This window comes from Panicum virgatum, chromosome 9K (genome assembly GCF_016808335.1).
Source record: "Panicum virgatum strain AP13 chromosome 9K, P.virgatum_v5, whole genome shotgun sequence".
NCBI classification, from domain to species: domain Eukaryota; kingdom Viridiplantae; phylum Streptophyta; class Magnoliopsida; order Poales; family Poaceae; genus Panicum; species Panicum virgatum.
The window spans coordinates 67,548,966-67,573,662 of record NC_053144.1 but is presented as its reverse complement, the minus strand read 5'-3'; the positions used below and the strand labels follow the sequence as shown (position 1 = coordinate 67,573,662).

At 44.0% G+C, this 24,697-nt stretch overlaps 5 protein-coding genes across 12 annotated transcripts; all 5 read left to right on the top strand.

The window, feature by feature from the left end:
* The first annotated feature begins 1,944 nt into the window (after nt 1-1,944).
* On the top strand, nt 1,945-5,118 carry LOC120647318 (ribonuclease P protein subunit p25-like). 2 transcript variants are annotated; one of them, XM_039924079.1, is made up of 8 exons: nt 1,945-2,269; nt 2,917-2,997; nt 3,103-3,191; nt 3,266-3,340; nt 3,762-3,823; nt 3,908-3,967; nt 4,094-4,294; nt 4,681-5,118. In XM_039924079.1, the coding sequence occupies exons 1-8, from the start codon at nt 2,147-2,149 to the stop codon at nt 4,773-4,775; spliced, it is 786 nt and encodes a 261-aa protein (XP_039780013.1). In that variant the 5' UTR covers nt 1,945-2,146; the 3' UTR covers nt 4,776-5,118. The 2 variants fall into 2 exon arrangements, with proteins under 2 accessions (XP_039780013.1, XP_039780012.1); XM_039924078.1 differs by having other exon boundaries at nt 3,908-3,997.
* Nucleotides 5,119-6,220: 1,102 nt separating this feature from the next.
* On the top strand, nt 6,221-9,496 carry LOC120647319 (COP9 signalosome complex subunit 8-like). 2 transcript variants are annotated; one of them, XM_039924081.1, is made up of 6 exons: nt 6,221-6,404; nt 6,490-6,566; nt 6,671-6,852; nt 7,665-7,772; nt 8,718-8,772; nt 9,002-9,143. In XM_039924081.1, the coding sequence occupies exons 1-5, from the start codon at nt 6,321-6,323 to the stop codon at nt 8,744-8,746; spliced, it is 480 nt and encodes a 159-aa protein (XP_039780015.1). In that variant the 5' UTR covers nt 6,221-6,320; the 3' UTR covers nt 8,747-8,772; nt 9,002-9,143. The 2 variants fall into 2 exon arrangements, with proteins under 2 accessions (XP_039780015.1, XP_039780014.1); XM_039924080.1 differs by lacking the exon at nt 8,718-8,772 and having other exon boundaries at nt 6,222-6,404; nt 9,002-9,496.
* Nucleotides 9,497-10,380: 884 nt separating this feature from the next.
* On the top strand, nt 10,381-13,096 carry LOC120647316. The gene is made up of 4 exons (XM_039924071.1): nt 10,381-10,798; nt 11,727-12,121; nt 12,209-12,402; nt 12,564-13,096. The coding sequence occupies exons 1-4, from the start codon at nt 10,464-10,466 to the stop codon at nt 12,957-12,959; spliced, it is 1,320 nt and encodes a 439-aa protein (XP_039780005.1). The 5' UTR covers nt 10,381-10,463; the 3' UTR covers nt 12,960-13,096.
* Nucleotides 13,097-14,683: 1,587 nt separating this feature from the next.
* On the top strand, nt 14,684-16,939 carry LOC120647317 (E3 ubiquitin-protein ligase RZFP34-like). Of its 6 annotated transcripts, none has more exons than XM_039924077.1 (12): nt 14,684-14,834; nt 14,918-15,005; nt 15,095-15,154; nt 15,396-15,428; nt 15,510-15,587; nt 15,708-15,751; nt 15,839-15,879; nt 15,996-16,078; nt 16,195-16,286; nt 16,380-16,449; nt 16,542-16,576; nt 16,688-16,939. In XM_039924077.1, coding segments are annotated over exons 1-12 (651 nt in total). In that variant the 5' UTR covers nt 14,684-14,808; the 3' UTR covers nt 16,689-16,939. The 6 variants fall into 6 exon arrangements, with proteins under 6 accessions (XP_039780011.1, XP_039780010.1, XP_039780009.1 ...); XM_039924076.1 differs by having other exon boundaries at nt 16,535-16,576; XM_039924075.1 differs by having other exon boundaries at nt 16,535-16,606.
* A 1,453-nt stretch (nt 16,940-18,392) lies between these two features.
* On the top strand, nt 18,393-23,418 carry LOC120647315 (ras-related protein RABC2a-like). The gene is made up of 6 exons (XM_039924070.1): nt 18,393-18,733; nt 19,929-19,997; nt 20,153-20,218; nt 21,085-21,206; nt 21,520-21,648; nt 22,932-23,418. Exons 1-6 carry the CDS (start codon nt 18,595-18,597, stop codon nt 23,037-23,039), a joined length of 633 nt encoding a protein of 210 aa, XP_039780004.1. The 5' UTR covers nt 18,393-18,594; the 3' UTR covers nt 23,040-23,418.
* The last annotated feature ends 1,279 nt before the right edge of the window (nt 23,419-24,697 follow it).

Sequence of the window (24,697 nt, the reverse complement as noted above, 5' to 3'; positions counted from 1 at the left end):
TGTTCTCGTATCAATTCGCTAGCTCCTTAGTTCTCGATTTTCTACCTATGGGATGATATGGAATTTGCAGTTTTCATTTCACCATCATTTTAATTTTGTTAATTGATTAGGATGGACCAATGACACGTATGATTCTCGTTTCTTTCTTCTAATCCTAATTTAACTTCTTTAATTTGTCTAAACTTTTGCCTTCATGCATTAGGTACGTGGCGTTTATTCATTGCGCATGCTTTTTGCGCGCCGTTACATCGCAGAAGGCTTCCCCCGATTCTATTGTACAATCCGTTTAGCATTTTGAAGTGTTTAACAACATTTAGAATTATGGAACATTTCAAAGTGTTTAACAACATTTATTCAGAACTTTTTCAAATGTTCTAATATTCCGATACAATTCTGAAAAGTTTTACAAACATATATGAAATGTTTCGGAACAATCTAAAATGTTCCCAAACAAAGTCCAGAAATATTTTAAGCACAATCTGAGATGTTCCCAAACAAATAAAAAATATTCCGGAACACTCTGAAATGTTCCAAAACAAAGTCCTGAATGTTTCAGAACTTTTCAATTGTTCTAATGTTCCAGGACAATTCTGAAATGTTTTTCCAAACATATCTGAAATATTTTACAGACATATCTGAAATTTTTTGAAACAAAATGAAATGTTTCCAAACAAACCTGAAATATTTTTTAATCATCCAAAACATTATAAAATGTTTAACACTATTTATTTGGGTACTTTTTCATGCAAACACTCTGAGGTGTTCCCAAACTAATTTAAATGTTTCGAAACACTCTATAATGTTCCGAACATTCCTTGATTGTTTTTTATCATTTAGAATATTATGAAGTGTTCTTAATCTTTCAAAATTTTCTAATGTTCTAGTATAATATATGAAATGTTTTACAAAAAATATCTGAAATGTTTCGGAACAAATCTGAAATGTTTCCAAGAAAACGTAAAATACTTAATCATTCAAAACATTATGAAGTGTTTAACAGCCTTTATTGGGAACTTTTGATGTAAACATTTTTTCTAGCACACTCTGAGAGGTTCCCAAACTAATTTAAATGTTTTGGAACACTCTAAAATATTTCGGAACAAACCTGAATTGTTTTAATCATTTCAACATTTATTTAGAATTTTTTAAAATGTTCTAATGTTCTGGTGCAATTTTTAAGTATTTTCAAACATATCTGAAATGTTTTGGAACAATCTGGAATGTTCCCAAACATTTTAAAGTGTTTAACAACATTTAATCAGAACTTTTCGAAATATTCTAATGTTTCCAGTACAAATCTGAAATGTTTCGAAACAATCTGAAAAGATTCAAACATTCAGAACCTTTCCAAATTCTTTAACAATATTTAACTTCAAACTTTTCTTGTACACAAATATTTTTCGGAACACTCTGAAATGTCTCCGAATTAACTAGAAAAGTTCTTGATTAGGTCCTTCGGTCCTAAACAACTCCTTCTTGTTTGTTTTTCCTCGCTTCTTCGGTCCTCCCTGATCTTCCCCCAATCTGCCGATTGTTGATTAAGATCAATCAACTGTGTACTTGTTATAATTGCTTAATGGGCCGGCCCCAGCTTTCGCTTCCGCGTGCGCGGCGCGCGGCGCCCCCCCAGGCTTCTGCGACACGATCACGTGAAGTCGCATAAAGCGACATATAGACGCCCCCCTCTTCCCTGCCTCGGATCCGCGCGCGCGGCAGAGTGCCCTCGGCCGGCCGGCCCCCACCCAACGGACCGGACCGGACCATGAGCCCAACCAAAAAGCCGACCGGCCACCACCCAACGGCGCAGTTCACACGCGGTCCGAGCGTGCCGGGCCCGGGCTCCCATGCCGCGCCGGTGTCCGTGTCGGACCCGCTCGGACCGGCCGACCCCAGCAGGGAAACCCTATCCACCCCGGCCTCGTCCCCTGTCTTCGCTTCTCCCCCCTCTTATAATCGCCACCACCACGGCCCCACCCCCTCCCAAGCAACCACCACGAGTTCAACGCCCGCGCCCGCGCCCGCGCCCGCAACCGCAGCACCCAACGCACGCGGCCCTCGGCTTCGCAAGGGGGGTTCGAGGGGAGGTTTCGCGCTCGCGCTTGCTCGGCGAGGAGGAGGACTAGCCGAGTCGTCGTCGTCGGAGGCGATGGATCGGTACCAGAGGGTGGAGAAGCCGCGGGAGGAGTCCCCCATCGGCGCCAACGAGATCCGCATCACGGCGCAGGGCCGGCCACGCAACTACATCACCTACGCGCTCGCCCTGCTCCAGGTTCGATGGAGTACCCTCTGCTTGCTGGTTAATGATTTTTGGCTAGGTTTAGTGCGGGTTTGGTAAGCTTTTGTGAGCTAGCCGCGCGGCGCGAATCAGAAGGATGGCCCTCCTGCAGTTAGGGCTTCGAATTTGAATTCTTTACTGTTCGTTCTAGGGCTCGATTGCGGTTATGCTAGAGGCCTACAGCCAGGGTTGGTGGGAAAACGATTAGTAGCAACTACCTGTAGGCGGTTGTTGGCCGGGTACTATCAATTTCACTATTTTAGTAGTGTTGCACTGCTTTGCCCTTGCATGGTGCATATGTGGGGGTGGGGCCTATGTATCCAGATGCATATTTTAGGTACCCACTGCTTAGTTGAGCTACTAAATTGGGATGAGATTTTTATCGTGTATTCATTACTATGTATGCCGAGATTGCTACTGTTCATTAATGAATCTTTGGTGTAGGGTTCTTGCTTTAGTACTGTTCCTTGTAATTGTGCAGGGTTCATGAAACATCTTGCCCCTTGGCTTATGCTAGTAGGTTGATTTATGTTTTAGGGCGGTGGTTTGGGTAGTATCCTTGCATCTCGAAGCACCTACTACTGTTTGCTCTAAATCAAATTATTCACTGTTTTTGCTTTCTCGTTCCTCATCCATTGCAGGACAACACGGTGGATGACATTGTCATCAAGGCTATGGGAAGGGCGATCAACAAGACAGTCGTCATCGTGGAGCTTCTTAAGGTGGAATTACAAGTTCACAATACCACTTATTATTTTGTTAATTGTACCCTTTTGTAGATATGCCAATTATTGACTTTTGTATGCTATTTGCTATCCCCTGAGCAGAGAAGGATTGCTGGTCTCCATCAGAATACATCTATTGAATCCATTGACATAACTGATACTTGGGAGCCATTGGAAGAAGGCCTTGTCACGTAAGGGGCATATTTTCTTACATTTTTGCTTTTTGAAGAGATTTTTACCTTATCCCTTCGTGTTTCCATGGCAGTCTGGAGACCACTCGCCATGTATCCTTGATTACCATTAAATTGTCAAAGAAGGAGCTGGATACATCGTCTCCTGGGTATGTGCAATCACAGCCTTTTCTTTTCCGTGTATGTTCAAAATTCCTTAGAGGACTATTGTCCCATTTTTCTTAATAAGATTTAATACATTGAATATAAATTTCTTATTGTAGATTATTGTAGATTCATTATCATGACAATTTTATTTGGTCACAATTTATAATGTTCCTAAGATAGTACATGCAATATATGTGCCAGTAACAAATATGATAGTGATGTGGACAGAAGTTCCTTGAAACATTAAAGTTAGCCTTTGGAGAAGTTGTAGGCTCGTAGCACAGGTTTGCTAGATTTGTAGTGTGTTGCCTGTTTTAGATTGGGTCACTGGCAGTTAGGATGGCCTTTCTCTGTTTCTAATTCTTTATTTAATTCCTCCCTTCTTGAAACTCAAGACGTGAACATGACTTTGTATTCTTGCAGTTACCAGCCACCGATACCAGCTGATCAGGTCAGGCCAGCAGCTGAGTTTGATCAGGATGCAGGTGTGCTGTTGTTAGTTAGGAAACTTGTACTACATTTTCCCTACTTTTTTTATGTAATGAACCTTTTGTATTTTAATTCTACAGAGGCCATACCAAGTGGTCGTGGAAGAGGACGTGGTCGTAGGGGGAGGGGCCGTGGAAGAGGTATATATTTGCCTGGTTACACTTCTTATGGTAATGTCAATATGTTTCTGCAAGTTATGCTTGGTCTTTCTTTTGAAGTTTTGATATCTGATTTCTGACTTTGCATTTGAAATCATTGTGGTGTAGGTTTCAGCAATGGAGCAGTAGACTACAATGATGAGTTTGGAGAACCAGAGGAGGCTCCACATGGAAATCGTGGCAGAGGGAGGGGTCGGGGAAGGCGTGGATCTTTTGGGCCTGGAAGGGGTTATGGTGGTGATGCTTATCCGATGGAAGAAGCTGGTGAATATGATGATGGATATAATGCACCACCTATGCAAGGATATGGTTAGTTCTGTTTAAATTTTACATGGGAGTACCATTCTAACCATTCTAATATTATTTTTGTTTGACACTTCTTTCTGTTCTTGATGGTTTAACATGAGATCGAGTATGATAGTATCTTAGAAAGTAAATACATCTGCTTTGGCTTAATTATAAATTCTATCTTGTAACATGATTTAATTGAACTGTTTGCATTACCTTTTATCCATCTATCGGGATAACTTTAGCAATATCTTTTTAGACATGAAACTATGGAATTTAATCTGTTTGCTCAGTACCTATATCAGTATCCTATTTCTTTTTACTGTACGGGGAATTGCTTCCAATTTATCTTCAGAATTATCTGAGAATTTTCCCTGGAACCATTACTGAATCATTGTTAACTGCAGAAGGTGGCAGAGGCCGGGGCCGGGGCCGGGGCCGGGGCCGGGGGCGTGGTCGTGGGCGTGGAGGGCGAGGCCGGGGACCTCCTCCACAAGAGTAGATTGGCTGGGGCATCAGCGCTGCAATTCCATGACCTTCAGCTTTTTATTGTCACGTTGTAACATTTTATCTGGTTAGGTTTATGCTAAAAGTTGACATAGTGACTCCAGTGTGGGGACGAGGCTAGTTATGATTTTGTAGCTAGGTTATTCGTCCATTTGCCTTTTTTTTATCTCAGACATGGTGCTGTTCCAATTGTGCATTGTAGCATTCTTAAACGTGTTATCATGAAAGTTGAAAGCTAAGTCAGAAGATTCTTTTACGTAGTTGCAAATCGCAAAGTGAGGACATCATTGTTGAAACCTTGTATGCCATCTTTTAAGAAATGCACTGTGAATTCATAATTGTCAAATGCACTTAATTCTTATCAAAAAAGAAATGCACTTAACTCTTTTAAGAAGTGAGCAGGTGTTTTCCATGCGTTTTGTTACTTCGGTTTTTCTGGATTTTGTGGTTTCTGTGAGAAAATATAGATCCACCTCTTTAGACCCATGATTGTAAAAGCTGTTTGCTTTCTGACACTTCCAAATTTTGCAGCAAAATGCTATTTGCTCGGATGGAATTATACCAATTATGAGCCAGTAAGTATAATTCTAGCCGAGCAGATCTGGGTTAAAAATGGTAGCCCGTGTCACTCTAGCTTTGATTATCCTTGCTGGAATTGGAATCCATCACGATATATGGTGATGCAAACCAGCATAATTCATTGGTATATGATATTCGAAGTTTATTCTGTATCGTGCTGTCTGGCTAAGATGGTTCTCAGTTTTATTGCTGTAGCTTGGCAACAAAGAACGCTCCCTCTCTGTTTTTTGTTTTCTCGTAATTGTTATACTGCTGACTTGGACTGCCTAATTACATTAATGAACTTTTTTTAATAAGAATGAGTACCTTTCAAGTTGTGGTTAAGATTGATAACATTTGGTGTTTTACACCATCAAATTTAGCTTTATAAATCAGAAGCAAGCTAGGTATTTATATTTGTCTCAGATACCATAGATGTATCCGAACATTAAATGCTATCATCATTCAACCAACCAACGAGAGCTATAATGTTGTAGATCCTATTGTCATTTAGTTAGCCAACAGACGACGAAGATGTAATATTGTAGATCAATATTATGAGAAGAGTTCTGCCGTTAGCTTATGAGCTGATATGAATTTGTCTTTACGAACTCGGTTGAAGAACCAAATATTCAAATTTACCGATAATAGATTATAAAGCATACCCGATTATCAATACATGTGTTATTTGGAGCTGAGGGAATGTTATTTAGTATTTAAAGTGTTGATGGTATTAGTTTAATATATTTTAAATAAATCACTAAATAATTGATACAATTTTATATAGATTGGAATACGAAACAAAAAGAATGTGCTTAATTTCGGTAACAGACCAAATAATTAATTGATCAGACCATACATTATTTTAGATAACCGCTAGTTACTTCTCTCATAAATCTTCGGTGAGGCTTAGGGACGCCCAAAAAACCCTCCGGCCCTTCCTCCCCACCGTCGTCGGCGATCTCCACCTACGTCGCCGCCGATGGATCTCTCCGACGTCCAGGCCGCCCTCTCCGACAAGTCCTACTCCTCTCTAGCCCCCCTCTGCGACGAACTCCTCCTCCAGGTACCCTCCTGGCCTCCTGGTCTCTCTTCCACCCCCGCGTTAGGGTAAGCGCCCCGCCTCACGGGAATCCCCATGCATCTCGCAGGCCGCGTCCAGGGGAACCACCACCGACGAATGGCCCCACGCCGTCCACCTCCTCGCCCATCTGTACCTCAACGACTTGTATGCGATTCGCTGCCTTTTGACCTCGTGTTTTCCCATCTTTTTCTGGATTTGGGCTAGGGTTTTGTTAATGAGGATGCGGTGGTATGGTTGGCCGTGAGCAGGAACAGCGCGAGGTTCTTCTGGAAGTCGCTGCCGCAGGAGGTGAAGGACGCGCGTCCGGAGCTCGCCGCCGTCTGGAGGATCGGCCAGTGCCTCTGGAATCGCGACTACGCTGGTGTCTACACGGCCGCACAGGGGTTTGAGTGGGGCCCTGACCTTGCTGACTTCATCACTGCCTTCCTAGGTATAGTCCTTGTTTTATCCAAAGAAGAATTCGAGTGACCCAATGCTTTATTTGTATGTCACGTACAGTTTTCAAATGCTTGTTATGCAAACTAGTGCAGATTGAACCGTGATGGAACCACTTGCTTATATAGAGATGTGGTAGTTTAGTGGCGTAGGTGGGGACAGAATGTTGAACATGTAGTTGCCATGTATTTAGTGGTGGGAAAATGCATCTATAAAATTGGGTTGCTCGGAGAATCAGATATCCTCATTTAAATTGATTACCGAGAAGTTCGCAGGGGAGCTCCATGGCTCTATGATACTCTGATCACAGATTATTCTTTCAAACTTCATTGTTTCCTTAGGTGTCAATTGACCATAGCACCTTGTATTTCAGTAGGATTTTTTCTATGCCAGCAAATTTGATATTTATATACTTGTGCTATATGGTGAAAGAATAATGCCAGAAGAGCTGGTGCAGAATGCACTTTTGATGGATAGTATGTAGCGAACCAATGGCTCATTGCTACCAATACTTGAGAGGAGCTTAGGATTTTTATGTCTACATCTGCTGTTAAAAAATTGTAGCTATCAAATGTCAAGCGTGCTGAAATTTTGAGACTAAGGCAGAATTTACTAAATACAAAATGAAATGCTTAACAAATTAATGATATTCTGACATATATGTAAAGAAAATATGATTTTCAGGCTGTTAACATGGTGGATGGTTTCTGTTTGCTTGCTTGCTTGTTTGGAAATTGATCAATGCTTGTTTTTGTAATGTGAGTGTAACTATCGAGGTGAATATCTGATCTTTGTTTGATGATGTAGAAAGCTACAGAAAGAGGATATTCCAGCTTTTAACTTCTGCGTATTCCACAATCAGCGTTGCTGATGTGGCTCACTTCATGGGCATGAGTGAGGAGGATTCTACAAACTGTATGTTTCGCATTCCACCCAGTTAAATTTTCCCTTTCAATTTCAATATGAGAGTTCCACTATATTTGATGACCATTTTTTTTGGTTTAAGCTGTAGTGGAGTTATTTTAATGTGCAATTTGGAATATACTGAATTCTTTTCCACTACGACTCATGTCTCTATCTTAGATTTAGATGGTTGAATTGAAGAAATGAGAGCACCAGTCATGTTTTTTTTTCTTTAGTCATAAATATCTACTGAAGGTATGGCATTATTTCAGACCCTATAAATATATCCTTCTAACATTACAAACTTATTTAATTTGATAGATAACATGATTCATTTTCCTCTACCTATTTGTCTGCTCTGTAACTTATTTAATCTTGAGAAGATTGATATATAAGCTTAAATCTTGAGTCTTCTGCATGCTTTCAGACATGAAGAGCTTTTGATTATTTTTGACATTGAGGCTTATTTGCACTAAAATTCATCTGCTTTTCTATAAATATATAAGATGTTCTTCTGTGTAGTCTTTTTGCCCTGATCTTCTACGCTTCACTTATCTCTACACTAGTAGCTCTAAACTTACTTCTCATTGCAAGCTACTTCGATATTAAACTTGCTACGCTTTGTAGTTTGTCTTTTATTTATCTCAGGCTAGCTTATATTATCCACATCCCTCCTAGTTTGGCTACATACAGTTGCCTAGTATGAATTTTCTTTGACATTATTAATAGTAGCCTGTATTTATGATTCGTTAGCGATACGTGATACCAGTATCCACTTGCATACCCCTATTAGCATTAGCCCTCATCCGCAAAAATCTACTGGTGCTGTTTTGTGCTTGTCCACCAAGAGAAAAAAAAAGCTAGTGTGTTTGTGATAAACACTCAAGAGAGAGGAAGTTATTTCCAACAACCTGGATATGTATAATGACTTGCTCTTAATCAGTTTTTTTTTTGTAGTGCATCCATTTCCCCCTACATTTTTTTGACCGTTATATGATAACTAGTTTGACAGGTATCTCTTGGCTCCATTACTTTATTATTATCCCAGATTGTTAGTGTTAACATTTTTGTATCCTTGTAAATGTTTGAAAGTGGCCTGAACTACAATGGCAGACATGCCTTTTTTTTGTTTGAAGAAATGAGACATGTCTTTTTAGTTATGCAAGTTTTACTTACTATTGCAGTTGATCTTTACCTGCTCCAGAATTAGATTATAACAACTTCCATCATCCCCATTGCAGATGCTGTGCAAAATGGTTGGAGTTTGGATGCAGGGACCAAGATGCTTACCGTCAAGAAACCAAAGGCTCAGACCAACCAGAAGCTTGATGCAAGCAAACTGCAGCGTTTGACAGAGTGTGTTTTCCATCTGGAGCACTGATGCACACTGGCAATTGCAATGCATCCCGGGTGCTTTTCTACACCAAACCTTAAGGATCATGCTTATTATGTGATAGCTAGATGCCTGAACGACTAGGTTGGTTTTGGCTGGAAAGGGGAGATCTCTCAGTACTGAATTTTTGGCATCTGTATGTGTTTTCTGATAGTACCCTCGCGGAACCGTCCCTGTTGCGTGTTCATATGGTGGCCCAGCGCCCCTTCATGCCAACGAGAGGCGCATTCCTCTTTGGGTTAATGGCATCCGTGCCATTACAATTTTTCAAAAAATTGATAGCGTTACGGCAGAAGAAAAATTAGCTACTTCAATGACAACGCCTTTTCTCATTCTTGTTTCATCTCACAATTTGTTTAACCTTTCAGTGTGAAACAAGAAGTTATCAAGCAGTTTTTATGTCCAAGGATTTTATTTTGGAAAAAGTCTATATCACTCCTTCAACTATGGAGGGTGGACTACATAACCTTCCAACCTATGAAACAATCTATATCACCCCTAAACTTTTTAAAATTGGTCAAATTACCTCCTAAAACAGTTTTGAAAAATCATAGTAAATCACAAAAAATTATAAAATAAAAAATTTAATTATGTTGGACTCCAAATGAGTAGATTTATACAGTGAATATATAATATGATATGATTTAATATATTTTTTTTGCTGTAGCTTTAGATCTATGTTTTTCTTCATAACTGTAAAAAATGTACTAAAGCATATCATATTATATATTCACTGTGTAAATCTACTCATTTGAAGCCTAACGCAATTGGATTTTTCATTTTATGATTTTTCTGTGATTTACTATAATTTTTCAAAACTGCTTTAGGGGGTAATTTGACCGGTTTTGAAAAGTTCAGGGGTGATATAGACCGCTTGATAGGTTGGAGGATTATGTAGTCCACTCTCCATAGTTGCGGGCCTTTTATTTTTTGTATGCTAGACCGTGTGCACAATCGTCTGCAAGCATTCAAATAACACAAGTCAAAGGTGGTTCTATTAAACATATGCAAAGTAGTAATAAACTAATAATGTGAAAGTATTTTTATAACAAATCAAACCATACTATTTAAAAAGTTAATTTATATATTCAAGAGATATTTGCGAATTTTTAAATGAACCGAGTGAGTATGACGCCTAGAGTAGACTCTCTAGGGCCCGGGCCCACCCAAGCCCAACGTAGCTTTCGGCGCTCAAGTCCTTCCCTCACATTCGAGTCGAGCACACCCCAACTCCGGTGTTCGGCGGTTCGGCCAGGGACACGAGTCCATAACCAAGTGACCTATCGCAGACCCTCGCGGGGGATCCGGCCATGGCGAAGGCGAGGGTGCTGAGGCGGAAGCCGCCGCGGGCGTCCAGCCGCGGGCTCCTTGGCTTTGGCGGGCTGGGAATCGCGGCGGCAGCATACGTGGGCGTGGACTACCTGCGATATCTCTCGCCGGCGTGGCACGACCGGCTGCAGCCGGCGCTCTGGGCGGCTCTGGCGCTCGCCGCCGCCGCGCGCGCCCCGTTCTACCGCCACTGGTCCGCCGAGCTCCGCGCCGCGCTGCCCTTCTTGGGATCCATCGCATTCATGCTCGCCGCCTTCCTCTGCGAGGCCATCTCCGTCCGCTTCGTCTCCGCCGTCATGGGGCTCCAGTGGCACAGGTTGGTGCTTCTTGTCTTCTTGGGAACCGAGGCCCAGCCGCAGTGGCATGGGGCGAGGCTTGCTGGATCTCAGAAAGCTTTTGAGTTGCAAATTTCTTGTTTAGCTTAGGCGGGTCTTGCTAAAACTTACGGGTTTGCGGATTTGTCCGTGGAAGAATGATGTGATCTTGAGCTTTAAGTTGCATTAATGATGAGTATGGGAAATTGTTGAAGCTGCAAGGCTGAGATTTAGGCTGCTCATTCTAACAGACAGACAAACAAAGAGAGAGATGGAGGGAGGGAGGGAGGGAGTAGTGATTCGGGAATCCTGGAGAAATTTCTTTGTAGGTAGGAAGAATTAGGAAATTATGTTGCCAGTTGTCTCCATCACAACCGCTCAAAATCTTGCATAGTTTGGCTGCAGCAAACAATAGCGTTCATGGATATATCTGCGATTGGTTAAATGGAGCTTCGTTGATTGATTAAGTTCTGCAATATTGTTAAGTGCTTGGTGCTTGATCATAGTTAACCTCGTGATGCTGTCAAGGGATCTGCTTTTAATTTCATAGATTGCAGCCTATAACTTCACCCATGCTCAGTAGCTGTGTCTTTGATGTTCTGATTATGTTGTTGCTGGCATTCTAAAGATTTAGGTTCAAGTAAAGCATCAACAGTCTTTGAAATAAATGAGCATCTATAAGTTTAGTTGTCAAGCAAGGAATAAGCATCACTTGAGCTTGAGGCTTGTAGATTCTTGTAGGCATATTATTAACATAAACAGTCTATCTAACTCTAGTACGCTGTCAGTGATGGATGCATGCAAGAACTTCATATCAATTCTGATTTGACATGATTTTTAGATAAATCATTATTTGGTCATAGTTTACATCAAATTATAATTGCATTTGCGATACTATGTAAACTGAAGTCTGTTAATTGTGTTCAACAGATCTGCTGCACCACTTCCTGACACTGGTCAATGGCTGCTTCTATCACTGAACGAAAAGCTCCCCCAAAGCATTGTCAATCTACTCAGGGCTCATGTTATTACTCTTCACCATTATTTGATGTTGTTTATCATGCTGGGGTTCTCAGTTCTTTTTGACTGCATCAAAGCTCCTGGACTTGGTATAGCCACAAGATATATGTTCACAATGGCAATTGGTCGTTTACTCCGGACCATAACATTCATTGCTACTATTCTTCCATCTGCAAGACCTTGGTGTGCCGAAGCTCGTTATCGAATACCTCCGCATCCTCATCCTTGGTCCCAGAAATATTATGTTCCATATGCTTCTGATTCAAATGCTATTCGTAGAGTCATAACACACGATATGGCCTATGGTTAGTTCATTTCTCTATTACCTAAATGTTAGTATATCAGCTTTTGTGCAGTGGTGGAGACTAAACTAATTTTATATATTTTTACAGCTGCCGTTCAAGCTTACCCAGATGAATACAGGCTTGACTGGGGACGCATGAGCTTCCTGGTAGACATTTTGAGACCAACTCCTGGAGAAGGCCCTTCATGGTACCATCTGCTGAAGAAAGCTAGTGGCGGTTGCAATGACCTCATGTACAGTGGACACATGCTTGTTGCTGTTCTTACTGCAATGGCTTGGACGGTGTGTGCTACAGTTTACTTTCTTGCCTTATCATAGCATATGTTTTATATGTTCTGTTGTGTCAGAAACAAACTACCTTTCAAAAGTCACCAATTCATTCTAGCGGGTCTATTACATTTCCTCACATTATCTGGATATTTCCATCTGTTTCACGCTCGCAGGAAGCATATGGGGGCTGGATCTCCGTCGCAATATGGCTTCTAGTCCTGCACAGCGTGCAGAGGGAGATACGAGAGCGGCACCATTACAGCGTGGACTGTGTCGTGGCCATCTATGTCGGCATCCTCTTGTGGAGGATGACGGGCTTCATCTGGTCTGCCCGAGACACCAGCCGAGCCAGGCGGCTGGCCAAGCTTGACGAGGTCCAAAGCAGGTTGCTCCACGCCGCCAAGGACTCGGACATCGACGAGATCAGGGGCCTGCTGAAGGAGGTCGAGCTGGCCGGACAGGAGAAGCAGGGCTTCTCCCAGAGGGTTATCCTGGCCTTCGCTGCAGGGACGATCATCTTCACCTTGTCCTGTGTTCTCATCGCCTTCACAATGACCAGCGACGGCTGATTTTTACTGTGTTGTACTGTTGTTTTTCTGTAGGTTGATATTGCACAGTGACTTTATTGGGGGAATCATGTCTGAAAAGAAATGTAACTTGATTTTACCGGTGCCTTAATACATATATGTTTTGTAGCTGCACGAAATTAATGCTGGCCGTTCTCGTTACACTGGTACCTGAGTGCCTGCGATCCCCAGCCAAAGTGAATTTTACTTCCACTGATGTTCAGGGCTTCATTGCCTGCAAGAGCATTGTAGAAAACCTTAGATTTTATAATGAGGCAGTTCCAGAATTTCAATTTAGTGGATCATTGCAGCTGCGGAGTCTGAGGTGACATAAAACTTGTGAGTGGTTGACCACAAAAAAATTCAACCAAGAGGTAAATAATATGTGGCAAAATGGACCATTAGTGTAATATTAACATGAGCAAATCACGCATTTGACACCGGTGGAACAGCCCGATTATGTAATATTTGCGATGTTTCAAGAGATTTCAAATTGGACTCCTTGGCGAGCAACGTATGTGTTGATTGTGGCTAGATCAGTACTGCATTATTCTACTACGATCTATACTCCCCTCTGCCTATTCGTCACATGATATGGCGCCGTCAGGCTGATGGTTACCCACAAGCCACCCTGCAACCCGCGCTAATTGTTTAGGGCGAAGCGGCACCAACTCGAATTTGACGAGTCTTCTTCCGAGCCGGTCAGTCGATCAAACAATGTGAGTTGGATATGCTGGTACGATCTATCAAGCAGCGTCAAGCGCTAATTCACACGGGGAGAAGGGAAACGTGAGGCGGGCAACGCATTCCGAACCTTTCACGCTGTCACGGGTCCAATCCGTGACCTAGAACCGGATTAACAAGTCGCATTAGCCTCTCCGTCGATGAGTTGGTCGGTCAGATAGCATGTCAGGCTCCCTGTCTCGGGCACTGATCACGGTGGATTTGGTGGTTGGTTCGCGGGTCAAAGTTAAAGCTCCACCAGGCCGCTCGTGTGTAGTACTAGCTGGATCTGCCTTGACCGAGAGAAGCATAGCGTACGTGCAAGCGCTTCCGTAGGGACGTCGCTTCCGCTGGCTGAAAGCAAGAGCTGCTTCTCCGGTCCGTCATGGCATGAGCATGGACAAAGAAGCCAACAGATTAACTGCAGAATAATGTTTCGAGGATCCTTGCAGGTCTACTTCTGGCCAAGGAAACTGATCTGAAGAAGGTACTAGCGTAGACTAATTAGGCTGTGTCAATGGTGCTGCTGATGGAGAGGTAACAAGTTCCGGCTTGGATGACCGTTGGTCCAATTGACTGATCACCGCAGAACACTACTGCCTTCTTCCAGTGTAGACAGCAAACAACTCGCGGAAGTAATTCAGCACAGCATCAATCCCTCCCGCGAGGTGTACTCTCGCAGGCCGCAGCCGCGCACGGCGCACCAACCACCCAACCAACCGTCGTCCCCGGGCCCCGGCCGGGATCGGCGACGGCGAGCCCAGATCGAGACCGAAGCCAAGCCTGGCAACTTGGCAAGGACGGGCAGCGCGCAGGTACCCGTCTCCCTCGTGTCGTACCGCGCGCGGCCACTTCCCTTGTTTATATTTTACTCCGTCACATAAAGGCGAAGCGCCACCGAATGCGACGCCACCGCTGTTTCTTTGAGGAGGCGCCGAGCCAAAACCTTGCACGCGGGCGCCGGCCTGGGCCCTGCCTGTATGTATATAATACCCGCGCCCCCGCGCCGCCCACCGTGCCCTGCCCCTGCGGAGTAGCAGGCAGTGCGTCGGCGTCCATCACGGCGGGTCGGCGGCACCACTCGTGCTCGGTTCCGGCAAGCGTTCGCTTTCTTCGCGGAGGTGCAGCGATGGCCGCCGGCCCAGAGCGATACGGGTAACCACTACCATTTTTCCTCATGGCTTTCTGCTCCCTGTGATCATTTTCCTGTTGGAATCACGCGTCCCCCGGACGATCAGGTGCGTGCACTACAGGAGGAAATGCAAGATACAGGCGCCGTGCTGCGGCGAGGTATTTGATTGCAGGCACTGCCACAACGAAGCCAAGGTCAGGGGACTTCCTACTACTGTATTTGCTGAATTCTGCATGTTTCGACCTGGTTCATGCGGAATTCAAACCTGATATCCTCTTTGCAGGACTCATTGGAGATCAGTATCCACGGCCGCCACGTGGTTCCACGTCACGAGATCAAGCTGGTCAGTGACAGGTGTTCTTGGCCGGTCTACAGGACACTGCACAAGAACTTATTGATGTTCATAAAACAAAAACTAATATGTCATGCCGTAGCATATTGGTTATAGATACAGCCTGTTCTTCAGATACAGAAAGCGGTCACTGTTTCCTTCGTTTCCACTTTAAATCGTCTGAATCATTATGAACCTCCTCTGGCATATAGTGATACTACTCCTACTCTTCTACTTTTTGGGGGCATCACAGGTTATCTGCTCTCTCTGCAACAAAGAACAGGATGTGAGTTACGGGGATACTGTTTTTCAGGTGCTGTTGGTGTTAGCTGGGCATCACATAAAAAACATTTTTCTCTGTTGACAGGTACAACAAGACTGTTCAAATTGTGGAGCATGTCTTGGTAAATACTTCTGCGCAAAATGCAACTTGTTTGATGATGATGTAAGCTCAGAATTTGAATTCTCTCAAGTTGATGAAACCAGAAACTGTTTTCAATACATCAGTTCAGAAGTATTTCTTTCTTGTTTTCTCCTATTTGTGGCGTGTTCCCTTGTATTTCAGGTTTCAAAGAACCAGTTTCACTGCGATGGATGTGGCATATGTAGGCAAGTAGTGCATACCTGGCAGAACCTTTCTGAAATATTAGCCTTTGGTTTTCTTCTGTCAGTCCTAAGCTATCATTGTTTTTACAGGACTGGTGGTGTAGAGAATTTCTACCACTGTGATAAATGTGGTACGATTGTTTTTTCTTATATTATTTTTTTCAAGGAACTAAGTAGTATTTTGCTAATTCCTAGTTCAATGTCTCTGTTAAAGTTTGTACTATTTGTTGGACTTGTTATGTGGCAGGATGCTGCTATACTTATCTGCTGAAGGATTCTCATCGTTGCGTGGACAGAGCAATGCATCAAAACTGCCCTGTATGCTTTGAGGTGAATATTTGCCATTCAAAATTGTCACAAAAATAGGTTTCCCCAAAGTGACCATCTTTACTACTCTAGAACTGTGTTGATAAAGCACCCCTAACCAACTTCCGTTTCTGTTACAGTATCTATTCGAGTCGACGAAAGCTGTCAGCGTGCTCCATTGTGGACACACGATTCATCTGCAATGCCTGTACGAGATGAGAGCTCACCAGCAGTAAGCCTCCACTTCTGACAGGTGCTTAGCCGATGCATTTCCAGACCGTGGCCACTCCCAGCTAATACGACGCCAACCTGCTGATTTCTTCAGGTTCTCGTGCCCAGTTTGCCTGAGGTCTTCTTGTGACATGTCTGACAAGTGGCAGAAGCTTGATCAAGAGGTACAGCTTCCGCCTCTCCCCCATCACTCAGCTCATCCTGTAATGTAATTTAGCACCATCCATCCAAGAGTGACCCTTCGTTCAGGTTGCAGCCTCCCCGATGCCAGCAATCTGTCAGAAGAAGATGGTAAGGTCACTTCCTTCTTCAGAATTCGGAGTAGGCTCTCTTTCTCCTCAGGGTTCTTCTGTCAAATTAACCAGCTGTGATGATGTTTCATTTCGCCCTTTTCCTTTTCAGATATGGATCCTCTGCAACGATTGTGGAATGACATCGAACGTGCAGTTCCACATCTTGGCGCACAAGTGCCCTGGATGCAGCTCTTACAACACCCGGCGGACGAGGGGAGATCAAGCTGCATGTTCCAGAGTCTGAGAACGAGGGGGCAAGCCGGAAGCAAATAAACCATGCTGCACAGAGGCTCGTGTGATCAATAAGCTGTAGGCCTGTACACATTGGTGCAAAAAATGCAGATCGTGTTCATTGGCTCTCCTCGCAGATAGTGTTCATCGTCAAGGGAAGAAAAGATCCCCTTACTAGGATTGCAGCTGCTCATGCCGCGACGGACCCTCGAGGTCAGACCTGCTCGGCCGTTTGTCCACGTCCGCGTGACCGTGACTAGCGCGGCGCGCGGGGCAGTGATCGAGTGAGACAACGCGCCACTCCACTCCAACAACCCACGGGCGCCGTTTCGCTACGCGGCACGAGCGCAGAACGCTGGCGGAGTCGGAGCGGATTCGAGCGTATCCGTTTCGCCAGCTTGGGCAGCCGCCGCGCGCCCGCAGGCCGCAGCCACGCGAGTCGCGAGGCCAAGCGCCGAAGCGCGGGCGAGACCCGGGGGCCGCGCCGTCTCCCCCACACGCCGCCACACCCATGCGCGCCATGTGGCCCTTGCCCCCCGCCGCTGCCCGCCACGCGCGCAGACGCCTACGCCTAGTCCTGGCCGTCAACCGTAGCCGAAAGGAGTCCACCTGAGGCTTACTCCAACCGAGTAGGCAGCAGGGTACCCGAACCAAAAAAAAGTGCTGCAAGTGCACTGTAGCAGGATCTATCTCTCTCCAACCGAATAGGTAAACGCGATACGCATTTTAGGCTGAGGGGTACTGGAGACGCAGAAATGGGTCATTGGCCTACCAGCTCGATCACGCTTAAGCTTAAAGAAGTCATTGGCCGCTGTCACGTCATCAACAATTTTCAGGAACAATGACTTTCTCATATGGAACCTGAATCAAACAAACGCATGTTACATTTCCTCGCTGCAAGGCACATGGAAGCATTGTGAGCTATATAATCACAGAAGGATCAATGAATACTATATTCAATTTTACCGGCGACGAAACATTTCCTCGTTGTATAGTGCATTAGGCCCGAAGTAGTCGTTCTCCAACCTAATTGCAGCTGCCACACGCTCGCGGTCATAGGTAACGTGGCCTCGAACAGATCCGCCCCATTTGCGCTTCTTCCTCGCCGATGCAAGGGCATACGCAGCAACAGCGACTTGAAGAACTTGCGGAGATACTACATCTTTCCCCCAACTTGTGCTCCCCGTGAACCACGACTCCATCCTACGCCAACCAATGACCATGCCGAGGTAAAGCTCCAATGGAGCAGAAACAAATCGCGCCGCATCTTCAATCGTGGCTCAAAGAGGAAGAAATTCAACCGTACCTGACGCGGACGAGACCTGGGCCGCTGCTTGTCGCCGGCGAAACCCTGTCCGAGAGAGTCCGAGAGAGGCGGAGCCGGATCGACTTGAAGAACGCGGGGATGCGGTAAAAAGGAAGGCGGGGAAATTTCACGATTTCCCGCGAACCAGGGTCCAACCTGCCCACTACGCTTTTTACTGCTCGGGTTTTTGCCTACCCAGGTGCCCGTCGCCCATCTGCTGGCCGCGAGACCTATACAGCAAAATGGGTCTCAGTTTTTTGCCTACTCGGTTGGAGTAAGCCTGACGCCGCCCGCGTCTCGCTTCGCCTTCCGCCATCGATCGATCCCTTCCCCCTTCCCTCCCCTCGCTTTATTCCTACCGGCGTTCGGCCCCCGCCCCGCACCAACCCACCCGCCCCCGCCATTCCCGGCTGCTTCGCTTCGCTTCGCCAGCGGCTCGATCCAGGCCTCGGTTAGGAGACGAGGCGAAGGTTAGCGGCATGGCCTCGTCGCCGGCGAGCAGCTACGACTGCTCCTTCAAGGTCCTGCTCATCGGGGACTCGGCCGTCGGCAAGAGCAGCCTCCTCGTCAGCTTCGTCTCCGCGGCCCACATGGACGACGACATCGCGCCCACCATAGGTACGTGCGCGCTGGGCTGGCTCCTCCGTCCCCGTTCCCCTGCCCCCGACGGATCTCGCCGTTGCTTGCGTGTCCGCTTCCGCGCTCATCCCGATTGGGGAACACGACAGCAATATGTTTTGTACTCGAGCGGGGAACCGAAGGTTACTGTTGGGGCGTTTGTTGTTAATAGAAATATCCGTAACGTGCTTGCGACTTGCGTTCGTTCTGGAAAAAATGCTATTGCGATTTTGTTTGGGGGTGTGGTAGAGGGATCACCACACACTGAAGCATCCATTTGTCATTTGTAGAAGTAGCTATTTCTGTGTTATTATGCGCAGCAGAAAACAGGGCCAATATACTGCTTACTGATTGCATCTGCATTTTTGTTCCCAGGGATCTAATTAGAGGAGCAAGTCCGTGTCAAAAATATATATATATATATATATTAGAGGAGCAAGCCCTTCTATAGGAATTTGAACTTTGGAAGTATGGTCTGGGTAGAACCAGCAACCAAGCACACGAATCTTCTCCGTTTTTTGGAGGCTAGTAATGAGGAAACCAGTGGATATTATAGAGCAGATGTTTAATAATGACGTGTGGCTGTAGCAACCAGGGACACAGGAGAAACAAACTTTCTCTATACTTGCTTTTAACCCTCAAATTACTAGCTGACAAGGAAAAAAATGGAACTGATTGCTTCTAAGCACTTCTGACTTCTCACAATGGATTATTTCCTGTAGTTCCCAAAAGCATGAATTCTGGACAAGGTTAAAATGCATGCTTGATGGGTTTTTATTTTTCTGGATTGAAAAAAAATGCCTCTGAAGTTAATAATATGGGCAAACCTTCTATATCTTCACTCAGAATACAGTAGATTTCATACGGTTTATCACTTCAATGGTTGACAATGCAAAGAGGTCCATAATTCGTGTTTCCAACTGTCTAACATCTACTTGTTTATCTTGTCAATACATGTTGTGGTTACTTCTTAAACATCTAGTAAATAGTCAAGAATTTAACATAGTAAATCCTCTTTAAAATGTATAGCTTAGACTACCTTTTTATAAAAAGCCCTTTCATATGACAGTCCGGTCATAGCAGCCTTTGATCTTTTTGTTCTCCAAGAGGAACACTTACGTTCTGGCATTATTATATGAATTGTACCTTATCAACCAAATACCTACTTTTCTGAATCTATTTTATCTTTTGGCAGGGGTGGATTTCAAAATCAAATTTCTCACTGTGGGTGGCAAGAAACTGAAACTCACAATCTGGGACACCGGTATGTTTTCTGATAGTGGTCCTTGCATGTTTGTTATTTGCTGCCTGGTGCAGCAAGGGCAACTGTTTATTCCTTTTCAAGGCCTTGTGATATGATGATTGTCAATTATACCCAATTCAAGTGCTCTACAGATATTTTGTTTCACTGTTTTGCAGCTGGCCAGGAAAGGTTTAGGACAATTACCAGTTCTTACTACAGGGGTGCTCATGGGATCATTCTAGGTAACTTGATCTGTTTCAAGATACTTAGATGACAGTTCATCACTGATTAAAAAGCTTCAACCATTTATCATTTGTGACTTAAGAGTGGAGTGTTTTTATGCTCATTTTCCAGCTAAGGTTGTTATCTGTTTAGGTTATTTACATGCTCAAGTTGTGCCATAAAATGCTAGGTAATGTTTACCTTTTGAATTTTGTGCATACTCCAATCTGGTGCCATTATTTTTGCTAATATATACTATGTCACTGACGATACTATCAAATTTCAAGGTGGTCACTCAATGATGTTGCTATCTAGATCCACTTTCACTGCAAAATCTTAGTGACTTTGTACCGCAGCTTTATTTGTTTTGCAACGCTCAAGTTACTTGAGCCTTTCCTAGTTGTTGTCTTGAACTTCAAGGTTAACCCACATATGGGGTGCATCCTTTCCACTGCCATGATAAGTGATACTCTCCTTGATTAGCTATAACTTAGCCTGCAAACAGGACCATAAAGAAACTTGTAAACAGCCCATTCCTAATGTTGGTTCAAGTAAAAAAATTTATAGGAGTACTGCAAATGTTACCATGTCATCATCAAACTATTGAATTTGTCTCAAAGTTGGGTGATACCTCACTTCATCGTCAACTAAGCATTTGGTGGTTGTATTTAGGAGAACTGGATGTAGTTTAACTTTCGAGATTAGTGCTGAAATGCGATGTTATGATTGCTAGCAACGGAATTTCAAGGAATCATTAGTGTGCGTGATCCTTATAATCATCATTCTTTTATTCTGCAAAACCAAAATATTGCAGGATGACTTGAAAGAATATTAACTTAGGATGACTTGAAAGAATATTAACTTAATATTTTTCTTGTTCTGATAGTTTATGACGTCACGAAGAGGGAGAGTTTCACAAATTTGGCTGATGTCTGGACCAAGGAAATAGAGTTGCACTCAACAAATAAAGAGTGCGTCAAAATGCTTGTTGGAAATAAAGTGGACAAGGTATACTTTTTCCTTTTCTTAAAAATCAAATTCTTATTTCATATAAACAGTGTTTTGTTTCAGTAAGCGAAAGCTTTTCGTTGCTGTACTGATCGCATGTTTGATAACTTTATGACCATGATCTGCTGCAAAAACTAGTATCGCTTGAGCGCAGTGGGTAATAATTGTTATAGACATATAGTAACAGAATGTTGGTAGTATGGGTTAAGAAAACTATATTATCAGTAACATCCATTGAAGCAACAATAGATTGGTTGAAAGAATCAGTGTACAACATGAAATGACAGGAGTTTTTGATGGTTCTACCTTGTAGGATGAGGACAGAGTGGTGACAAGAGAAGAAGGTCTTGCCTTTGCACAAGAATATGGGTGTTTGTTTCTCGAGAGTAGTGCCAAAACAAGAGAGAATGTGGAGAAATGTTTTGAAGAGCTTGCATTAAAGGTATATCTGCACAAACCAGAAAAATACTTAATAAAAAAGCTTTCTGTTTGCCCTTTGAAACCATTAAAGATTCACCTTCTAAGAACTCCTGAAAATTAGGATTGCGAAATTATGATCTATGAATCAACTATGTGCAGTAGCACTAGTGAAATAAAACCTAACTATTTCATAAAAAAGATAAAACCTTACTGGTTTCAAATGTAACTAGATTGTGGCCATATACTTCTGAATTGCAGACTTTTGGCATTCAGCATTCCTGTATCAAGTACAACCATCTAGTCAGGTTCTGGAAAATATAGAAACACTCCGTTTGCAGTGATTTAACTGCATATGTTTCTGTTATCAGATATTAGTCCTGAAGTGGTTGGATTTCTAAATTTGCTACTGCTTGTGACATTTGTGGGATATGCTAATTGCAGTAGTAATCACTGTATTTATTTATTGGTTGTGTCATAACATTTCATGTTGTAGTAGGACGTCTTAGTTTCTCACCTATTGAGTTTCGATTAGCCAATTAATTGTGCATAACTTATGTCTGGTACTGGGCAGCACTGCTGCACCAACAAGGAACATACTTAAGGGAACCTCCCAGATGACTTGACTAGATGTGCTATGATTATTCCTTGTGGGTGCAAGTGCCAGTGTGCAAACTTTGCACATGGTTGCGTGTGCTTTGCTTATGTCTTCAGTTACAAATAGTACCATTTTTATTAAAAAAATGTGGTATGCCGCATAAACACATGGGTGCATTAGGTGCACAATATCTTTGAAGCATGGAGATGCACTGCTTTCTGCCCACTGTACTGTTTGAAAGAGCCCACAGATTCCAAAGCTTTGTTTGAAAAAACACTTGGGCCTTAATCGAACGATGTGTCACTTGTGTTCTGGATTTGTGAGTTATGACTTATGACTTTTTTGCAGCACAGTTTTTCTATGCCGTACTCCCAGAAAAAGCTCCAATGTCTGAAGAGTTCCTTTTTGTGATTATATATACAGTTTGCTAGGGAACTCATTTAGCTCCCCCGGGATGTGTCGTCTTCTCATTGGAAACAATCTATTAAATTTTAATCATGATGTAAGATATATGCAGTCTTATGAGCACCTTTTTTTATCAACAGTCTTATGAGCACCTTGAATGTCAGATTAGCATTTGCTTAAACCGTATTTTGTAGTACATCATTTACTTGTTGGTGGAAATTGTCTCTGTTACCTCTTCATTGTTGTGATGCAACAGTGCAGCCCACTTTTCGCAAATGTAAATTCCTTGTGCTGATCTGTTGCAGATTCTTGAGGTTCCAAGCCTCTTGGAGGAAGGTTCTTCAGTTGTTAAGAGGAACACTCTGAAACAGAAGCAGGACAATGCAAACCAAAGTGGAGGATGCTGTCAGTAGATCCACCAGCTATGCAAGCTGCTCATGGTATCTTAGGTTTTAGCTGCCCCTGAATTGGGATGTAGATGAGTTGTATCTAAATGCTCGATGGCACGCAACCAATGCGAGTAAAGGGAGAATTAACCACTTGAGGTTTTGGTGTGAATTGGTCTGTACAAGAGGAAAGCCTTTTTTTTAGGGTTCCTGACGTGGCAATTTGGTTTGCTGGTTGTAATGAGATCCATTCAGCTGATCACTTCCTTAATTGTATGTCTGGAAGTGTATGCTGGTATATAATTCAGGGCTTGTAGTTAGCTATGGAAAAGCTCTGCAATCATGTGAAATACCAAGCTGACTGGTCCGTATTCTGAATGTACAGTCAGTGTCAGTTCTTGTTTCAGCTGATTGAGTTTAACATGTCCGGTTTGTTCTCTACCTGTACCATTGTCTGATGATGAAAACTGAAGCATTGGTTTGACACGGTGGTATGATGGTATGTTCCTTTTGAGGATTGGATTTGTAGTTTGAATGGTATTCTACTGTACTACACCATACCATGGCAGAGCTGCGCTGCATTACATGCTTTCTCCTGGCCTCCCCCCTTGAGGACCCTTTAACAGGAGAACTCAGCTATCTACCTGTTGGAGGGTTGATATCTTTGACTCGAAGCTACAGAAGCTTGGTCCTTGCTGTTTTGCACCCGGATTTCATCTCCACAGCATGTCAACTGTACTAATCCTCATGGCTTCATCCACTTTGCCTGCACGTTTTCCGCTTTTCATCAACTGTGTGTTGCTGGTTCTTGTGAGCAACGACATGACAGGCATATATATGGCCTCTCAGTCCCAGAGAAAATGCATGTGATGGACCGATGCATGCATCCACCATTTCCTTTTCTGCACGGACGAGCCATGGAAAGAGCGATCTCGTATCTTCTCCGGATCAAGTTGACCCTCACCCTCGAATCAAGGCGCCAGCGGATGAATGCGAGCCTTTCTGGAGTTGTGATCCGTCTCAGTCGCCTGAGATCATTCACTCACCCAGGCAAGAAACCCATGAGGTGCCCAACCGCTGGCCATTCCGCTAGGAAAATCGCCTTCTGTCGTTCTCTGAAAATGTTATCCCAACCCAACTGGACCGTCCAAACATAGAAAAGAAACAACGCTCCTATGATCCCTTCCACTGAATTGAGAGGCAAGGGGACTGATTCGTGCCTCGTCCAATGCTCAAATCACTCCTGGACAAACGGAACGTCGCCACAAAACCTCTTTTGCAAATGCACTTGCTCGGTATGGAAGAGAAGGTGTGTTTAGCACAGAAACTGAAGTGACAGGAAACCTCCAAGCATAGGCAAAGGTCAGGATCCATTTGTACATGCCAAGCAAAAGATCAGTGACCTGGCTGATGTATGATCGAGCACTGCCGTCTCCCTTCCCCGTCCTACGACCGCTGGCCAGGTCCAGAACTCACCGAGGTCCGAGGCCATGGCCAGGCCCGATCCGACCCGGTCAGGATTCAGGATTGTACCCGGATCCGGAGTAGGCGGCAGAATTATGGCGACGCTTCTGTTTGGACAGCGAATCATGCAGAGCGACGCGGGCGGGGGCCGGCGGCCACGCTGGTCCGCCCATGATTTCCGCGGATGCCCCGGCGCGGGAGCGGGATCCATGGGTCCGGTC

Coding starts and splice junctions, on each gene's coding strand:
- LOC120647318 (XM_039924078.1), top strand. CDS start 2,147: ATGGATCGGTACCAGAGGGTGGAGAAGCCGCGGGAGGAGTCCCCCATC. Junction 2,998..3,102: donor TCATCGTGGAGCTTCTTAAG/GTGGAATTACAA, acceptor TCCCCTGAGCAG/AGAAGGATTGCTGGTCTCCA. Junction 4,295..4,680: donor ACCACCTATGCAAGGATATG/GTTAGTTCTGTT, acceptor TGTTAACTGCAG/AAGGTGGCAGAGGCCGGGGC.
- LOC120647319 (XM_039924080.1), top strand. CDS start 6,321: ATGGATCTCTCCGACGTCCAGGCCGCCCTCTCCGACAAGTCCTACTCC. Junction 6,405..6,489: donor GCGACGAACTCCTCCTCCAG/GTACCCTCCTGG, acceptor TGCATCTCGCAG/GCCGCGTCCAGGGGAACCAC. Junction 6,853..7,664: donor CTTCATCACTGCCTTCCTAG/GTATAGTCCTTG, acceptor TTGATGATGTAG/AAAGCTACAGAAAGAGGATA.
- LOC120647316 (XM_039924071.1), top strand. CDS start 10,464: ATGGCGAAGGCGAGGGTGCTGAGGCGGAAGCCGCCGCGGGCGTCCAGC. Junction 10,799..11,726: donor ATGGGGCTCCAGTGGCACAG/GTTGGTGCTTCT, acceptor TGTGTTCAACAG/ATCTGCTGCACCACTTCCTG. Junction 12,122..12,208: donor AACACACGATATGGCCTATG/GTTAGTTCATTT, acceptor ATATTTTTACAG/CTGCCGTTCAAGCTTACCCA.
- LOC120647317 (XM_039924072.1), top strand. CDS start 14,809: ATGGCCGCCGGCCCAGAGCGATACGG. Junction 14,835..14,917: donor GCCGGCCCAGAGCGATACGG/GTAACCACTACC, acceptor CCGGACGATCAG/GTGCGTGCACTACAGGAGGA. Junction 16,450..16,534: donor GGCAGAAGCTTGATCAAGAG/GTACAGCTTCCG, acceptor CCCTTCGTTCAG/GTTGCAGCCTCCCCGATGCC.
- LOC120647315 (XM_039924070.1), top strand. CDS start 18,595: ATGGCCTCGTCGCCGGCGAGCAGCTACGACTGCTCCTTCAAGGTCCTG. Junction 20,219..21,084: donor TGCTCATGGGATCATTCTAG/GTAACTTGATCT, acceptor TTGTTCTGATAG/TTTATGACGTCACGAAGAGG. Junction 21,207..21,519: donor TTGGAAATAAAGTGGACAAG/GTATACTTTTTC, acceptor TCTACCTTGTAG/GATGAGGACAGAGTGGTGAC.